The sequence below is a fragment of the Erythrolamprus reginae genome, chromosome 10 (genome assembly GCF_031021105.1).
Source record: "Erythrolamprus reginae isolate rEryReg1 chromosome 10, rEryReg1.hap1, whole genome shotgun sequence".
NCBI lineage: Eukaryota > Metazoa > Chordata > Lepidosauria > Squamata > Dipsadidae > Erythrolamprus > Erythrolamprus reginae.
The window spans coordinates 16796902-16816270 of NC_091959.1; the positions used below are offsets into that span (position 1 = coordinate 16796902).

The window sequence follows — 19369 nt, forward strand, 5'->3', positions numbered from 1 at the left end:
CGTTCAACAATTTCCCATTTTGAAACATATCGATATGGTTTTCTTTGACTCGTACATACAATCTAAATGGAAGTCAAATAAACGTCATTAACAATTTTTCAAATATCTCAATGTTGTTATATATCATGTTTTTGCATTTGTTCTGGATGTGAGATGCTCCTTTGTGTTCAGGTCTGGCCTCAGAAGGATAATGTAGCACTTGGGGATGAAGATGCAACCTAGCAGACCAGCACTGGAGGCCAGGATGGAGAAGACCTGAACAGCCACCATGTATTTCCCTTTGGTGCTCAGGTAGGTGGGCACAAAAGTCAGCCAGACACTGCAGAAGACCAGCATGCTGAAGGTGATCAATTTGGCTTCGTTGAAGGCCCCAGGCAGATTTCTGGCCAGGAAAGCCACCGTGAAGCAGATGGCAGCCAGAAAGCCCACATAGCTGAGGGTGATGTAGAACATGACTACCGCCCCTTCATTGCATTGCAGGATGATCTCTCCATGCTGGGAGTGGAGGTCAGAGTCGGGGAAGGGGGGAGAAACTCCCAGCCAGATGGAGCAGATGACAATTTGGACAGCAGAAGAAGAGAGGATGATGGAGTTGGCCAAGTTCTTCCCCAGCCATCTCTTCACTTGGTTTCCTGGTTTTGTGGCCAGGAAAGCCAGCACCACCATGATGGTTTTGGCCAAGAGAGAAGAAACAGCAACTGAGAAGATGATGCTGAATGCTGTTTGTCGGAGAAGGCAGGTGGCTTTCCTTGGTTGACCAATGAAGAGAGAAGAAGACAAGAAGCAAAACAGGAGGGAGACCAGAAGAATGTAGGAGAGGTCTCGGTTGTTGGCTTTGACAATGGGAGTTTCTCGGTATTTAATGAAGATGGTTAAAACAAAGTCTGTGATTAAGAACAACAGTAGGGCAAAAGAGACCAGGATGATGCCCAAATATTCTTCATAAGACAAGAAAGTTGTAACTTTGGGGATGCATTGGACTCTGTACTCATTTGGATATTTGTCATCTGGACACTTGGTGCATTTTTCAGTGTCTGAAAAATAAAAAGCAATATTTTCTTAATTTTTTGTTTTTTAACATTGCAAGAAATACCATTTTTGGATAACACCTAATTCCAGGAACATTTTCCAAGATGTATTTCTAAACAATTCCATTCAAAAGAGCTAAGAAGGGTATTTTTAAAAAATGTAACTAAGTATATGAAGGTGAGGGGAGTCATAGGATGTTAATTATTGTCTATGTAATGTGTAGATTCTTCATAGGAACCTATTTTATTAGAGGTTAATAATGAATCATAACATCTTTTTAGGCAAACATCCTGAGTCCTGCCCCATGGCAGTTACAGGGACATGGGGGATGCCTAGAGTATCCTATGACATCTAGAAGCAATATGGAATTAAGGAGAAACCTCCTAACACTGAGAACAATTAACCAGTGGAACAGATTGCCTCCAGAGGTTTTGTGTTCTTCAATGTTGGAGGTTTTAAAGAAGAGACTGGACAGTCACTTGTCTGAAATGGTATAGATCTGTGATGGCAAACTATGGCATGGGTGGCAGAGGTGGCATGCAGAGCACTCACTATGGGGATGTGTGCCATTGCCAGCTGATCTTCTGATTTCCAGTGCACATCCCAGTATTTGCAGGCAGTGGAGCACTGGGAAACAGCCGGAAAATGGTCCAGAAAACAGCCAAAAGAAAGAGAGCTTTCAGGTCATTTTTTGGACCAAATATGATCTGAAAAACAGCTTGAAAAGGGCCTGAAAAAATGGCCAAAACAAGCATGTTCACACTGGACAGCTGGTCTTTGAGTTTCCGATGCTCCAGCATGTGTATCTACATGTTCTGGTTTGGACACTCGATGCCAAAATTTTTTTCCATCACTGATATAGGTTCTCCTATTTGAGCAGGGGGCTGGACTAGAAGACCTCCATGGTCTTCTTCCAGTTCTCTTTTGATTGATCGATTGGTCAATATGACCAGCAGAATATTTGTGTATTGAGTTCCCCCCAAACTATCCACAGCACCACATTATGGATCTTCTCAGTGATCCTCAAGGGGAGGCCAATATACAGTGAATTGCAAAGTCTTTCAGAAGGTGGACCTGAAAGAATTCATCAAGTTTCAAAGATCTCAGATGTTCCTAGAAAGGTAAACTTAGCAGCACTTATCCAAACTAAAGTGTAGGAAGTATTTCCTCTGCTGTCAGTAAAGATTGACCCGTCTGCCAGCCCCTCCTCTTGTCTCTTCCCAGCCCTCCTTCAAAGTCTTTTTGATTTACTTCCTTTTAGATAAGAAATTGTGCAGGTTAAAAATAAAAAGCCTGGTTTGCTCCAATCTGCCTTTTAACTTGTACTTTCATGAAAAGGTTCTGGATGGATCCAGGTCCTCAAAGTCTCCCATTTTCCTCAGTCTCACCCACCTTTCTGAGTGGAGAAGGTCCCCTCCGGACAAAGAATGCAGTCGTAGCAGCAACCTGGCTCTCCTTCTCGAGCCCTCTTGACAAATCCAGGATGACAACTTTCCACACATTTGGACTCAGGCAGAGACTGAGCAGAAAAAAGAGAATGTATTAGGAAATATGTTAGGACTCTCCATTCATAGAAAACGGAGGTAAAAATGGATGGAGACAATTACCCTCTGGTCTTCACTGAGGTTAATATGAAATGTCTGACTGCTTCTAAACAGATGCAGGAGGTATAACAACTGGAAGATTCTACATTTAATTCCTTCCTTTTGCTTTTGGAATTTAACATTACAATAAAGTACTTTTCTATTTAATAAAAGTCTGGAGGGATGTAATTGCAGAAAAAAGATTTAAGTATGAGGATATATTCATATTAAAACTGAGAATAAAGTTTAATGTAAAAGATTTATTTCAGTTTTTAAAGGTAGAATAAAACTGTGATGAAGAAAGAAACCTCTGACCAGTAAGATCTTGAAAGATTTCCATAAAACATGGCAAAGTTGTTCCACTTAGGTCCTGTCTCTTGAAAAACTTCCATTAGATGACACCAGCTGGCTTGGAAGGCCAACCACCTTGGAGACTCTAGGCTTTCCCCACTTGAAATGGGACCTCAGGCTTTGGAAAACAGAGAAAAGACAGCAAAATTTCTCCCACCTTATTAAGCAACTTTAGCCGTGAAAGAGCATCTTGTTTGATAGAAAGTCTCTGCCTTATAAAATACACCAGAGTTTCTCTCCTGGGATCCTCCTTGGGGAGAATAAAGTAGCCAAAAATGTGCACATCTGCCTTTATCTCTCCATTTTTGTCCAAGTACAGCTTAAACTCTGAAATATTCCAATATTTATTCTTCTCCAGAAAGGGATGAAACTAGAATGGGAACATCCAGGAATTTGAAATATGGAAAACATTGTTTCTTATCCCACATTCAGTCTTTCTTCTACAATTGTCTAATCTCCAAATATGGTTAAATAATACTGCCACTATCTTCAAAAGTGAATGAAAATGTTTGAGAAAAAATAGTTAATCGTATACTGACAAAATATAGAGAAAATATAATTGACACAATTGGTCAATTATAGAGCAGAGGAAAAAAGATGATTCATTAACTTTTTAGAAACCACAGGTAGATTCCCAGAAAGTTTATCAAGGTGTCAGGCTAATCTTCTCCCTGGTCATCCTGATGGAAAACACTTCCAGATGGGCTAATTCTACTTGATGGTAATACGACATTAACCAAATGTTGCAAATATGAAAAAACAAATCTCCCACCAACTTTTTTTTTCAGCCTGAAAAGTTAGCCAGGATTCTTTCTGAGTTTCTTTCTCTCCCATTATGCAGCTGCAAGATTCCTCCCTCTTATCCGATCCTTTCCTATGCAGCCTCTCTTCTCATCCCTAAAGTCATTCTCAGATACCATTACATTTCCTAAATACCATATAAGATGCGCTTCCCAGAAAATTAATTAATTTTTCTTAATATTTCCTATGAAATCTGAAGCTTATGGATAACAATTTGCCATTGGATATCAATTTTTATATGTTGTCATTAATATGAATAGAATAGAATAGAATTTTATTGGCCAAGTGTAATTGGACACACAAGGAATTTGTCTTGGTGCATATGCTCTCAGCGTACATAAAATAAAATATACATTTGTCAAGAATCATGTGGTACCACACTTAATGATTGTCATAAGGGTAAAATAAGCAACGAAGAAGCAATATTAATAAAAATCTTAGGATATAAGCAACAAGTTACAGTCATACAGTCAACAGGGGAGGAAATGGGTGATAGGAATGATGAGAAAAACTAGTAGAATAGAAGTGCAGATTTAGTAGAAAGTCTGACAGTGTTGAGGGAATTATTTGTTTAGTAGAGTGATGGCGTTTGGAAAAAAACTCTTCTTGTGTCTAGTTGTCTTGGTGTGCAGTGCTCTGTAGCGACATTTTGAGGGTAGGAGTTGAAACAGTTTGTGTCCAGGATGTGAGGGGTCAGTAAATATTTTCCCCGCCCTTTTTTTGACTCGTGCAATATACAGGTCCTCAATGGAAGGCAGGTTGGCAGCAATTGCTTTTTCTGCAGTTCTGATTGTCCTCTGAAGTCGGTCCTGTTGGGTTGCAGCACCAAACCAGACAGTTATAGAGGTGCAGATGACAGACTTAATGATTCCTCTGTAGAACTGTATCAGCAGCTCCTTGGGCAGTTTGAGCTTCCTTAGCTGGCGCAGAAAGAACATTCTTTGTTGTGCTTTTTTGATAATGATTTTGGTAATTAATATGATCTTGTTATGGTAATTAATATTATAATAATATTATATAAGTATAATTATAATAATCTTATTATGGTAATTATGGTAATTAATATGATCTTAGAGTTAGCTAATTTGATGTGATTTAAAAATATAAGTCTCTCAATTTTCAAGCCTTATTTGAAAATTCATTTTAAAAGTTTGATATAATAACAATAGTTTTAAATAAACTTAGAGATGATAATTAGAAGCAAGCAACAACTGTTGAATCAGATGGATTGGATAGAATGGGTGGATGGATGGATGGATAGATGGGCAAATTGACTGGAACTTAATTTGCTGCTGGTATCTCTGAAGAAGGAGTCTGCTTTGAAAACTAGAGAGGCTATGGATCCTGAAGACTCAAAGTGGAGAGAACTGATGACTGATGAAATGAATTGTTTCAAGAAGATTGAGGGAGATGGGGGGATGGACCTATCATATTTAACTGGAAAACAAATTTTACGAATTGTCATGTTTCAATTTACAGGAGGTCCTATGACTTTGGCGATTGGAATGGAATTGTTGGAAAAGATGCTAATTAAAATTTTAAGGGCATGTATTATTATTAAGAATTCAAATAAGATATTTAATCATTGGATGGATCAGATTCTGGTTGCATCAGAGATAATGATTGTGGCCTGTGGTAGATAAGAAGCTCCTTTAAATTCTCTGTGGATTAAATACAGTGACAGATAACAGACAGTGTTGACATTTTGAAATTTAACTTTATTGTTGGATTTCCTGTTAACTACGTATTTTTATATACCATAGATGGATGACAAATCAAGTTGTTGCAAATATATGTGCAGATGTTTATAATTGTGGGCCGAATTTGCAAGAAGAAATTATTAGTGCATTATAAGTATATGTGGTACCTTGTTCAACAGTAATAACTATGAGTGGGCTTTGTTTGTTTGTTTGTTTGTTTGTACTTATATGTAACCCAGTTCTCAGAGGACTCTGGGTGGCTCACAGCCAAATACATATAAAATGTAAAATGTAAAACCTCCTAAAAACAGTTTTTAAAAAACCATGTATATCTCTATTATCACTAGGATTTTAGAGTCCTAGTCAACAACCATTTACCGTAAATATGAGCCAGCTTTGTGCAGCACTACCAAAAACCCAACACAGTTCTAGGTTGCATAAACAGAGGGATAGAATTATGTGAGTGTTAACACCACTTTATAATGTCTTGGTAAGGCCAAACCTTACGCCCCAAGTCTACGGAGAGGGGCGGCATACAAATCCAATAAATAAATAAAATAAATAAATAAAGCTGGAATAATGCATTCAGTTTTGGTTGCCAGAATGTAAAAAGGATCTAGAGATTCTAGAAAGAGTGCAGAGAAGACCAACAAAGATGATTAAGGGACAGGAGGATAAAACATATGAAGAATGGTTTCAGGAACAGGGTATGGCAAATTTAATGAAAAGAAGAATCAGGGGAGACATGATAGCAGTGTTCCAGTATCTCAGGGGTTGCCACAAAGAAGATGGAGTCAGGCTGTTCTCCAAAGCACCAGAAGGCAGGACAAGAATCAAAGGGTGGAAACTAAACAAGGGGAGCAGCAACCTAGAACTAAGGAGAAATTTCTTGAGAGTGAGAATAATTAATTAGTGAAACAAGTTGCCTCCAGAAGTTGCAAATGTTCCAACCCTGCAAGTTTTAAAGAGGTTGGATAACCATTTGTATGAAGTGGTGTAGGGTTTCCTGCTTAGACAAGGGGTTGGCTAGAAGACCCCCAACATCCCTTTCAACTCTATTATTCTATGTTCTAATACAGGGATCTTCAAACTATGGCCCATTGGCTGGATATGGTCCACCAATGCACAGCATCTGGCACACGGAGTTGTGGAATTAAGCCCCACCCCTTGCCCCATCCCTCATCATTGGCCTTATCTTCCCACAAACATCTACTCCAGTTGTTGTGTTCCTATGTAAATATGTTGTATGTAAATAGGTTATGTTAATAATATTTTATTAAACAATTTCCCCAAATGTGGCAACAGTTCATTCATATAAGTTTTATAAAATTCTCCTGTAAATCCATCTGGGCCCGGTGCTTTGGCTTATTTTAACCCTTTAATTACTTTAGCAATTTCATCTTGTGTAATTTCTGCATTCAATATTTTTTTATCTTCTTCACTTACTATTTTCCCAACGTTAAGGACTCCTATATTTACTTGCTCCTCTTTATACAAATCCTCATAATATTTTCTCATAATCTTCTCTAGCTGCTCTTTACCATATCTAACATCTCCACTCAGGTCTCTTGGTGCTAATATACATGATTTTTCATTCTTCTTCTTCAAATATCTTGTCATTTGTTGCATTGATTTTGTCCCCCAGTTCAATATTTTTTGCCACATCATCATTTTCATCTTATTCCATTGGATCTCATCATACACAATCAATTGTTTCTTTTTCAATTTCAATAGATTATTCCAATCCCTACTCTTATTTAATCTCAGCTGCTCTTGTATCAATTCTATTTCCTTTATCTTCCTTTCCCTTTCTCTACCCCACCTCTTTCTCATATCTACTTCCATACATATACATTGTCTCCTCATATAAACCTTACATGCATCCCACACAGTTGATTGTTTAATATCGCCCACATCATTAATTGTCAATGTCAACTTCTTTTGATTAATTTTCCCTTTAACAAACAACCACCTCCCTTCTCTATCTTTTTTAACTCCAACCTCTTCAAATAAAACCTTCTGATGAATAAGAATTGCTGTACCTCTACTATTTTGTGTCCCTCATGATTCGTATACCCATTTCCAATTCCTATTATTAATCAATTTATCCCTTCCTCCCCGTCTTTTATGTGTTTCTATCAAAATCATAATATCCACTTTGTTTTGTTTAGCCATCCTCAAAATCCTGTAATGTTTCAAATCTGATCCCAAACCATTCACATTTAATACCATTATAGTACACTCACTCATAATATACAAGAATAACCGTTTTCCCCTCTTGTTTTGCTCTTGATTTGCTTATTTTCCCTTTCCTCACCCCAATCACCCCCGCCAAGTTCCTCCCCGTGTGCTCCCCCAACTAAAAAGGGGGAGGACAAGAAAAATCCTTGTCCAGTCATGAGGCACTTCTCCTGATTGCGTTCCCACACTGCTGAGCTCCACTTGCAACCACTTTTTAATATAATTAGAGTAATTCCCCTTTCTCTCTTTCTTCAGTTTCCCTCCATTGCTTCTTGTTTTGCCTTCTGGTGCTTTGGAAAATACATTGCCCCCCCTTCTTTCTGGCAGCCCCTTAAGAGCATGTTGCCTCTCACACTCCGGGGCAAAGCCTGGGAGCCATTTCCTCCTTTCAGGGGTCCATGAAATGAGATCTATAGTATGTAAAGTTGGAAAAAAGGTGAACAACATTTTTGCAAAACTGTAGATTCATTGAGACTGATTGCGAAAAGGAATGGCAGGGAGGGGAGGGGCCAGGTGAGGCATCCTTGATGTGAGTGACATTGAGTAGCTCACGTCCAACCAGATACATGATCACAAAGTCACATCTGCTGAATCACATGACTATGAAGCCACTCCCACCCAGTCATGACTGCCAAGTCACCCCCATCCGGTCACATGACCATCAGGCCACATCCACAAAATAAGCCACACCCACAGAGAGGTAGTAAAAAAATTAGGAACCACATACCCCCCCCCACTTTGGAACCATTATTCTCTGAGTAATTAAATTGGGCAGATCTGTTGAGGTGGTTCCCTTCCTTTTCCTATGGATTCCTCCTCCAAAAGATCTAAGATTAATGGATCGATATCAGGACCTCCTACCTGCCACGGCTGCAGCCTTGGAGACGCCAACATCTTTTCTCCCTTCTTCCTTCTCCTCCTTGATCTGGAGGAATAGGCAGCATTCAAGGCCTGGGCCAGGGTCTTTATGAGGCTGTAATTGTTATAGTAATTTGTGATCCTTCTTCTGTTCCTTTTCCGCTGGGTCTCCAATGGGGCTTTCTGGGTGCATCTTCTGCGGCTTTTGACAGAAAAGACATTCTTTGAAAGAGAACAGAGAAAATAAAAATCTTGAAACTTTTCTTCCACAAAGAAACGGGGTTCAAAGGCTTCATCTATTGGCCTTCTTTTGGTCAGGTAAGCAAACTTCAAAATACTGTGGACATATTTGAGAAGTCTGCGCTTGTCTATTTTATACCCTGCAAAAGTTGTGAGGATCCAGACTTTCCCTTCAATGAGTCCCGGCAAGCACAGAAATGTTTCATGGAAAGGAAGAATTCTGTCCCAAAGGGACTCAAATTCAATGAAGTGAACAAAGACATTGACTTGTCTCCACTTAGAGAGGGCATCCCTGAGGGAGGCTGTATGTTCAGTTGTTGAGAATTGTTGAGACATAACCACACAAATTCCATTCCTGACAAGCACAGGAGGGAGAATCTTCATGAAATTCTCTCCCTTCTCTGTGTCTGAAGCAAAGAGGCCAATCAGGGTCCATCTAAAATGGAGGAGCAGTTGGACAATGGCTGGGTACTGGAATCCTCCTTTCTGTTGAATCTGGTGGTAAAAGGGAAATTTGCTTTTATCACTCAGAGCCTCCGAAGAAGTTAAATGACTGATCTGAAAAAGCAATGAAGAATGCTGTGAGTTCAGATCAAATCCAAAATATTAGATTTTAATAAATCCAGCCTGCCTCTCATGAATGTATTAGAACAATTTGTAATTAGAAACATAGAAACATAGAAGACTGATGGCAGAAAAAGACCTCATGATCCATCTAGTCTGCCCTTATACTATTTTTTTTAATTTTATCTTAGGATGGATATATGTTTATCTCAGGCATGTTTAAATTCAGTTACTGTGGATTTACCAACCACGTCTGCTGGACGTTTGTTACTACTCTTTCAGTAAAATAATATTTTCTCATGTTGCTTTTGATCTTTCCCCCAACTAACTTCAGATTGTGTCCCCTTGTTCTTGTGTTCACTTTCCTATGAAAAACACTTCCCTCCTGAACCTAATTTAACCCTTTGACATATTTAAATGTTTCGATCATGTCCCCCCTTAGACATTGTTTGAAATATTGCAGAATATTAGCAAGATTGTACAATAAAAATGAAATATAAATTTTAGAAACTATAAACAATGTGAATAATATAACTGTATCACCTCTACAATTTACCATAATTAGAATAACATACAGAAATGCTGACTGAAGTATTATATTCCAGTAAAGGGCAGAATATAATTTTTGAGGATTGGTGCATCTTTTTCTGTTTCTGTATCCCAGATTTTTTCTGGAGGACTCTTTTTAGCTTCTTCTCCAGTTATACAAGAAACAGGGAGAGCTCAGTTCCTAGTACAATTTGTCATTTGCATAATCCTAGATTTCTCATTAATTGAACTTTTGTCTCTTTTCAGAGTCTGTCAGTTTCCATAGATTACATTTTATACCGATATCCATATATTTTGAATTTAGACAAAGCAGAAATTGTGTAAATTCCTAATACAAGTGTGACGGCAGCAACTGGAGTCCTTTTACCCACCCCAAGACACTCCTCAGAGGATGTGATTGAGTTGGTTCTGCTAGTGATTTCTCTCTGGAGCCCTAAACATCAGATGGATGAACATGGGGGAAACCTTAGCCTCTTATACTTTGATAACTGGGGCTGTGGAAGCTGTAGAGCTATGAGGTTTTTCATTTAAGCACCACTTTCACTCATGCCCTTTCTCTGACTGAGCTCCTTTGATGATGAGGGTCTAAAATTCAGTCTCAAAGAAAACAACCCCAGGTAAGGAAAGGTGTTACATGCTCTATTGGCTGACCAACTGTGGCTACCATCTCATTTCCCAAAGACTGTAACTTTTGAACTTGATTGATTAATTACCAGATAATTATCATGACAGAAGAATCCAAGTCTTGTTCACATAATATACAATCCAATGTGTAAGTATGATAATATCATTTTGATAGTGTAAACTAGTGTGTTCCAATAGGTATTTAGCATGCTAAATATGTGTACCTATAAAAGAACTTAAAACAGAATAAAAGAATTGGAAGGGACCTTGGAGGTCTTCTCGTCTAACCCCCTGCTCAATCAGGGGACTGTATACTATTTCAGACAAGTAGCTGTCTAGTCTCTTTTTAAAAACCTCCAGGGTTGGAGCACCCACAACTTCTGGACACAAGTTATTCCACTGATTAATTGTTCTGAGTGTCAGAAAATGTCTCCTTAGTTCTAGGTTGTTTCTCTCATTGATTAGTTTAAATCCATTGTTTCTATTCTTATTTTTCGGTTTTTGGAAAATAGGTTAGGCCATCCCCCTATTCTTTGTGGCAGCCCCTGAAATATTGCACACCTTTGTTATGTCACTGTGAGAAAAGTAAAAATAATGACACAGGAGCCAGGTGAACAGGAACAAATGTTTACTATATCCTTAATCAAGGAAAGGCCAACTCAGGTAGAGAATCATACCTCAAGAAGGCAATTGACATCTTCACACATCCATTTTTATATTGAATCAACAATACCTATGTGATTCCCAGTATATTGAACACTCCCATAAGTCATGACGTGAGCAATGACATATGTTCTTAATGTGTTTTTTCCTCTTATTTAACGACTAGCCCTGGTTTTATATCTCGTTTTTCACACAATGAGCTAAAAATACAATATTTGTTCATAATACTGCTTTGCACGCATGTTTATATAATGGTACTTGATTGCATCAGCGGAATCCCGCCCAGCCACTCTGTTTAGGGTGACCCGCTCCCTTCTTAACCAGGGGGGAGTTGGAGAGCCCTTACAGAGTAGTGCCGAGGATTTTAATATGTTTTTCGCTGATAAAATAGCTTGGATCCGGGCAGACCTCGACTCTAATTGGATAACAGAGTCGACTGACAACGAGTCAGTCGAGGTGACTGGGGCCCGTACTTGTCCACCTGTCTGGGAAGAGTTTGATTTGGTGACACCTGATGAAGTGGACAAGGCCATTGGAGCTGGGTGTTCTGCCACCTGCTCACTGGGTCTGCCAGCAGGGACGTGACATGGAGCTGGGTCCAGGAGATTGTCAATGCTTCTTTGGGGAGGGGGTCCTTTCCGGATCCCTACAAGGAGGCACTTGTGTGCCCCCTCCTCAAGAAGCCTACGGAAAGGGGCGGCATACAAATCTAATAAATAAATAAATAAATAAATAAATAAATAAATAAATAAATAAATAAGCAAGCAAGCAAGCAAGCAAGCAAGCAAGCAAACAAACAAACAAACAAACAAACAAACAAACAAACAAACAAACAAACAAACAAATAAATAAATAAGCCTTCCCTGGACCCAGCCGTTCTTAACAACTATCGGCCAGTCTCGAACTTTCCCTTTATGGGGAAGGTTGTTGAGAAGGTGGTGGTGCTCCACTCCAACGGTCCTTGGAAGAAGCCAATTATCTAGGCCCTCAACAGTCAGGATTCAGGCCCAGCTACAGCACAGAAACTGCTTTGGTCGCATTGATGGATGATCTCTGGCGGGCCCGGGACAGGGGTTTATCCTCTGTCCTGGTGCTGCTTGACCTCTCAGCGGCTTTCGATACCATCGACCATGGTATCCTTCTGCTCTGGCTGGAGGGGTTGGGAGTGGGAGGCACTGTTTTTCAGTGGTTCTCCTCCTACCTCTCTGGTCGGTCACAGTCTGTGTTAGTGGAGGGTCAGAGGTCAACCTCAAGGTTACTCCCTTGTGGGGTGCCTCACGGTTTGGTCCTCTCCCCCCTGCTATTCAATACCTACATGAAACTGCTGGGTGAGATCATCCAGAGGCATGGGGTGAGGTATCATCAGTATGCAGATGATACCCAGTTGTACATCTCCACCCCATGTCCAGTTAATGAAGCAGTGAAAGTGATGTGCCGGTGCCTGGAGGCTGTTGGGGTCTGGATGGGTGTGGTTTCTGCCTCCCAAGGACAATTCCATCTGTCAGTCCACAACCTGGGCATCCTCCTTGATCCATAGCTCACATTAGAGAACCATCTTTCAGCTGTGGCGAGGGGGACGTTTGCCCACGTTCGCCTGGTGCACCAATTGTGGCCCCATCTAGACCAGGACTCACTGCTCACAGTCACTCATGCCCTCATCACCTCGAGATTCAACTATTGTAATGCTCTCTACACGGGGCTACCTTTGAAAAGTGTTCGGAAACTTCAGATCGTGCAGAATGCAACTGCGAGAGCAATCATGGGCTTCCCAAAGTATGCCCATGTTGCACCAACATTCCGCAGTCTGCATTGGTTGCTGATCAATTTCCGGTTACAATTCAAAGTGTTGGTTATGACCTATAAAACCCTTCATGGCATCGGATCAGAATATCTCCGGGACCGCCTTCTGCCGCACAAATCCCAGCGACTGATTAGGTCCCACAAAGTTGGCCTTCACCGGATCCCGTCAACTAAACAATGTCGTTTGGCAGGTCCCAGGGGAAGAGCCTTCTCTGTGGTGGCCCTGACTCTCTGGAACCAGCTCTCCCCTGAGATTAGAACTGCCCCCACCCTCCTTGCCTTTCGTAAACTGCTTAAATCCCACCTCTGCCATCAGGCATGGGGGAATTGAGACATCTCCCACGGGCCTATACAATTCATGTATGGTATGTTTGTGTGTATGTCTGCTTTAATAAGGGTTTTTTAAAATGTTTTAAATTATTAGTTTTGTCTTGAATTGTTTTATTGTTGTTGTGAACCGCCCCGAGTCTACGGAGAGGGCCAGCATACAAATCTAATAAATAATAATAATAATAATAATAATAATAATAATAATAATAATAATAATAATATAGAGAAAAGGTCATTTGAGTATAAAAGACAACTTGGTATGGCTGTCCTTTGGTTCCCTCTTTACCCAAAATAAATTATTTTTACATTTTCCTCTCAGTCACCCCCAGTCCTTTTCACTAGACTAGATATACCCAATTCCTGCAACTGTTCTTCATATGTTTTAGTTTGCAGACCCTTAATCATCTTAGTCTCTACTTCTTTTTTATAATATGGTCATCAAAATGATGACCTCTCTTCCTAACAGACAGAAGCAGCAGGTGAAGCTAGGAAAAATCACATCAGATACATGTACAATTAGCACAGCCCCCCCCCTAAGGTTGTGTACTCTCACCACTTCTCTTCTGTCTATACACCAATAACTGCATCTCAAATGATCCATCTGTTAAACTACTGAAGTTTGCAGACGATATAAACAGTGATCAGACTCATTCGAGATAATGATGAATTTGCATACAGACTGGAGATTGAACAACGAACATTGTGGTGTGATCAGAACAATCTAGAACTGAACACACTCAAAACTGTAGAAATGATGGTAAACTTTAGGAGAAACCCTTCCTTCCATCCTTCCACCTCTCACAATACTAGACAACACAGTATCATCAGTAGAGACCTTCAAATTTCTAGGTTCTATCATACCTCAAGACCTAAAATGGTCACCTAACATAAAAAACATCATCAAAAAAGCACAACAAAGAATGTTCTTTCTGCGCCAACTCAGGAAGTTCAAACTGCTGATACAGTTCTACAGAGGAATCACTGAGTCTATTATCTGCATCTCTATAACTGTCTGGTTTGGTTCTGCAACCCAACAAGACAGACACAGACTTCAGAAGATAATCAGAACTGCAGAAACAGCAATTGCTGTCAACCTGCCTTCCATTGAGGACCTGTATACTGCATGAGTCAAAAAGAGGGTGGTGAAAATATTTACTAACCCCTCACATCCTGGACACAAATTGTTTTAACTCCTACCATCAAAACGTCACTACAGAGCACTGCACACCAAGACAACTAGACACAAGAACAGTTTTTTCCCGAATGCCATCACTCTACTAAACAATTAATTCCCTCAACACTGTCAAACTTTTTTTTACTAAGTCTGCACTTCTATTTCTACTAGGTTTTTTTCTCATCATTCCTATCATCTTTTCCCTCCTGCTTATGAGTGTGTGACTGTAACGTGTTGCTTTTATCCTAAAATTTTATTAATATTGATTGTCTCTTCATTGCTTATTTGACCCTTATGATAATCATTAAGTGTTGTACCACAAGATTCTTGACAAATGTATCTTTTTCTTTTGTGTATACTGAGAGCATATGCATCAAGACAAATTCCTTGTATGTCCAATCACACTTGTCCAGTAAAGAATTCTATTCCATAATTCTACCAATTCTCTATAATTCTATAATTCTATAAATTGGATGCAGTATTCCAAGTGTGGTCTTGCCAAGGCATTATGAAGAGGTATTAATACTTCATATGATCTTGATTTTATCTATCTATTAATGGCAACATTTTTGGCTTTTTTGGCTGGTACCACACATTGCTGGTCCATTTTTAAGTGATTCTCCACTAAGACTCCAAGAATCCCACTCACAGTTACTGCTGTTGAGGCAGATTTCACCTAATTTGAAAGTGTACATTTAGTTTTTCTAGCCTAAGTGTAACATCTTACATTTCTCTATATTGAATTACATTTTGTTAGATAGGCTGAGAGTTCAAGTCTATCTAGATCCATGTGGGTCTTCAACCTATCTTCTGGGCTGTTGGCTATTTCTGCCACTTTAGTGTCGTCTTCAGATTTGACGATTCCCCCATTTGTCTCCTCAGATGAAATCATTCATGAAGATGTTGAAGAGTACTGGGCCTGCATTTTCACTGGTCCACTAATTTAGAATTTTTTGTCAAAAAAATGAAATAACATTTATTTACGATGTGTTTTTTATCCTGCATTAGTCCAGTAATTAATTCATATCTACACTGAATAACAAGGGTTCAAATATTCATCTTTCCCTTCCTCCTTCGTGTTCTGTGCACAGCCCTTGGAGCAAAACCCTTGACTCAAAAATCTTTTATTTTATGAATAAATCAAACTCTTTATTGATATAAGCACACAGATGGTTTTAAAAGACTTGGAGAAAGGAGGATTTTCTTTTTTGGAGCTAAATGTCAACAAAGTCTGGGGAAAGCCACAAACTTGGTCAAATCAGCATTCCAATAGATAACAAAGTCTATTCATCATTTAAGCATATGAATTTCCCTCATCAGAGTCCTGGCAACAAGCATCCAGCTTAGAATGGGTGTTATTGAGGCAGAAATCATGGTTTTAAAGCTTCCTCCAAACCCCCTCCTCCTCCAGTTTCACATCTCTTCCGTAGAATGACGTTGAAACTCCACACCCCATTTCCCAAGATCCTTTGTATGGAAGTGACATCACACCACAAAGAAGCTATGTCAATACACTAATACCTTTTACTATGTAAGTCCTCTTGCCTTCTGAGCAATCTCCTATAGCGTGGGTCTATCCATGGGCTATCCACTCTCATGTCTCCCTCATCCTCCGCACTCACAACACTTGGTAAGCATAGATCCTTCTTGTGACTCCATTGAGTCCAAATCTCCCTCTCAAACAACAGCTTAAATCAGGGCCAACAGGCTGAGCTCTGTTTTGAGAGCAATCCATTTTCTCCATCATATTTATGTTTATTGAGTCAAATGCTGCACTAGCATCTAGAAAGCCTGCAGACTTTGTTTTACATCACTGATATAGATTAGATATTTCAAGACCAATTTGAGCCAATATATGATTATTAACTTATGTGTTCTTCTGCAAGTAATGCATTTTTCTAAAGTTTAACTAAGAGGATCATGGCATAGATTTTAGCCACAATGTCTGCTAGTCCATTTGGTCTATTGTTACTAGAGTACTTTTTATTCCACATTTTAATTACATAGTCCTCGGAGAGGGGTGGCATACAAATCCAATAAATAAATAAATAAATAAATAAATAAATAAATTTTACTATTGTCAACTTCAATCTGAGTGGATAGGGCAGATCTTGTCTTCTAAAATGAAGATGCCAATAGAGGCCCCAACTATTAGGGATATTTTTTGATCAGTTAAATAGTTAAATAGAACGTCTTCTCCATGCAATGTATTGCTTGTATTTCAGGCCCTTTATGATTAATCTCAACATGAACGTCATGGGGTAAAACATTGACATTTTTACTAATATGGAGAAAAGCACATACAAACCAATGTATTGCTTGCATTTCAGGCCCTTTATGATTAATCTCAACATAAACATCATGGGGTAAAACATTGACATTTTTACTAATATGGAGAAAAGCAGCTCCTGAATTCCATGGAGAAGAGATGATTGCATTTATTGCTCACCCACCATCACCCACCACTTACTTTTACCAGGTGGAGAAAAACACATACAAACCTGTGGGACTTTGTAGGTGCCTCCTATTGTTGATATCTGGATGGAGATTTCCCTTTCAGCGCTATCAAGAAGAACCAGAAGATTCTCCTTCCTTCCACAGCCATAGTTGGGGACATTGGGTTCTCCAGTGGAGAGAATGTCCAGCAAGACATCTGAAGTGCAGAAAGTACTCATATGGTTGTCATGGAGGTTGTAGCCAAGTGTGTGATTGTGCAGGAACAGAAAATTCTTGTTGATCGTTTGAATGTTGAAAATTAATAGTAAGCCAGGTACAAAACTATAAACATCCCTATTGTAAAAAAATGTTATTATTATAATCAACAGCAACAACAAATACTTCTTTTAATATATAATCCTCCACAAGCCTACTGAGCCTTAAGCCAGCATTGAACCAAGAGCAATGATCAATTACACAAATATGGGACTTGGCTGAGGTACAGCAACTACAACTGATTCCACCACTACTTCAAATAAAATTCATTATTCAACTGATAAATTAAAGATTGAACAGAGAGAAGAAGATAATCTGCAGTGCTTTCAGCTTTTACTCAGATCCCTTTTGGAGTCTCTTTCACAAAATCAGACAAAAGAGAGAAGCCGTAGAAATCAAAATCATTCAGGAAATTAGACATATTCCCCAATATAGGAATAAATGGGGGGAAAACAGAAAAGAAGGAGAATGTTAGAATGGAGGGAGTGCAAACCCATCACCCTGAATGACTTACGGATCATGGACAACAAACTGAAGAGAAGGAGCCATGTTGAAAAGCAACGTTGTATGCAATCTTCCCTTTCCATTGGTGACTATACCAATGAGATGGTCTCCTGGGCTGTATAGGCTCGGTGGTTGTTTTCCATCCTGGTGCTTCAAACTCAGCGGGCATTTCCTTCTCAGCTTCCCAGAGACTGGATGGAATGAAAGAAGCATCAAAAGCAAAAGCAGGAGGTCCATAATTCATGGGGTAACTCAATCAATCTCCTTCCTGTTCCTAAAGAATTAGAAGAATTCAGAGGATTCTCAGACAATGGAATATGATCCAGTTGCATTTCTGATTGAAACACAGCTTCGTGTGGAAAGGAGAGAGACATACATGCAAGAACACAGACTTTGTTGTCCCCAAACTCCATATTTCTCTGCCCAAAGTCTCCCCTAGAGGATTCAGCCAAATAGCAGAGCTGAAACTTTGATCATAATTCTCCCTCTCAGGAGAGATCCCTGGATAATTCAACTTTGAGGAATTCTCTGGAGAGAAATGAAAGGGAAATAATCTCCATATGGCACATAATGGCAGGGGCAGAGATGGAATTAAATCGGTCATCTAGAATTGAGAGGTTTGGGAGCTCCATGCTTGAAACTGACCCCAGAGGGAATACCCGGCAACTGTGGTTAAAGAAACAAATAAATATGACATTTGTTGGCATGAAGACAAAATCCCAGGGGCCAGTTAATGCCCGAGCATCTCACAGATCTGAAAAAGCTGCCTGCTGAGTTAAAGCCAACCCGTGTTTAACTTTATTTTGAAATCTAAAGTTCAAAGGTATCACACAAAAGTGCTGATGCAACTTTAGTGAAAAACTAGTTGCCAGAACTTTACAGAGTTTTAAAAAAACTTTCTCTCTCTCAGATACTCAAACAAAACCAAAGAGAAGTTAGAAAAAAATTAGCTAGCTTAGCAACCTGAAATTCCACAGTTAGTGAACCAAAATGGCATTCTGGGAAATAAATCAATTCCACGCCTCTGCTTCTCATCGGGTAGATTTTATTAATGGCCATGTCTGGATTCGACTGGAATCATTCCAACTCTGAGTCCCTTAGATTACATCCAGGTCAAAACCCCATCTCACATCCCCACACCCACAAGTACAGTCATGAGGGCCAATCCTATACAGGATTCCTGATTCCTTCCTGTGTTTGTGGCATCTGCAGAAAGGAACATGTGGTGGCATATCTCTCTCTCTCTCACTCCCAAACTGTGTCAGGCCCACCTTGGAGTTCACATAATGACTTTGGGCCTGACAGGCGGCCTCCCGACCCAAACAGTACAAGTGTGACTTTTTAGAAACAGAACAGCAGGGTTTTAAGTATTTGCAGTTAATGTCTAAATCTTTTGAGTTTTACAGATCCAGTCGCTTGTCACTGCGAATACCTTTATTGAGTTTTTAAGGTACATCATATTGAAATTGGAGGTTGGATCCTGATAAAGAGGTGGGAAATTGAGAAGCTGGAACCTGTTTGTGAAAGCCCGTTTCATTACTCATACCATTGCAGAGTGAGGCTGGACCCATCATACCCATGTGAAGAGAAGCTATGCTCCCGATACGTGGATAAGCCAACCTGTCGGACCCTTGAAGCTGCGGATA

At 39.6% G+C, this 19369-nt stretch overlaps 1 protein-coding gene across 1 annotated transcript; it reads right to left on the bottom strand.

Moving 5' to 3' along the window:
- Positions 1-123: 123 nt before the first annotated feature.
- LOC139173191 (vomeronasal type-2 receptor 26-like) lies at positions 124-17182 on the bottom strand. Its single transcript, XM_070762789.1, has 5 exons — positions 17009-17182; positions 8567-9361; positions 3121-3333; positions 2422-2548; positions 124-1034 (listed from the first exon to the last, which is right to left on the bottom strand). The coding sequence occupies exons 1-5, from the start codon at positions 17180-17182 to the stop codon at positions 124-126; spliced, it is 2220 nt and encodes a 739-aa protein (XP_070618890.1).
- Positions 17183-19369: the final 2187 nt, after the last annotated feature.

Excerpts from the sequence above, each read along its gene's own strand:
- LOC139173191 (XM_070762789.1), bottom strand. The coding sequence starts at position 17,182 with ATGAGTACTTTCTGCACTTCAGATGTCTTGCTGGACATTCTCTCCACT. Across the intron at positions 3,334-8,566 it reads CAAGGCTGCAGCCGTGGCAG|TTTCATCCCTTTCTGGAGAA; the intron begins GTAGGAGGTCCT and ends TTCCCATTCTAG. Across the intron at positions 2,549-3,120 it reads GGCTAAAGTTGCTTAATAAG|TCTCTGCCTGAGTCCAAATG; the intron begins GTGGGAGAAATT and ends TTTTCTGCTCAG.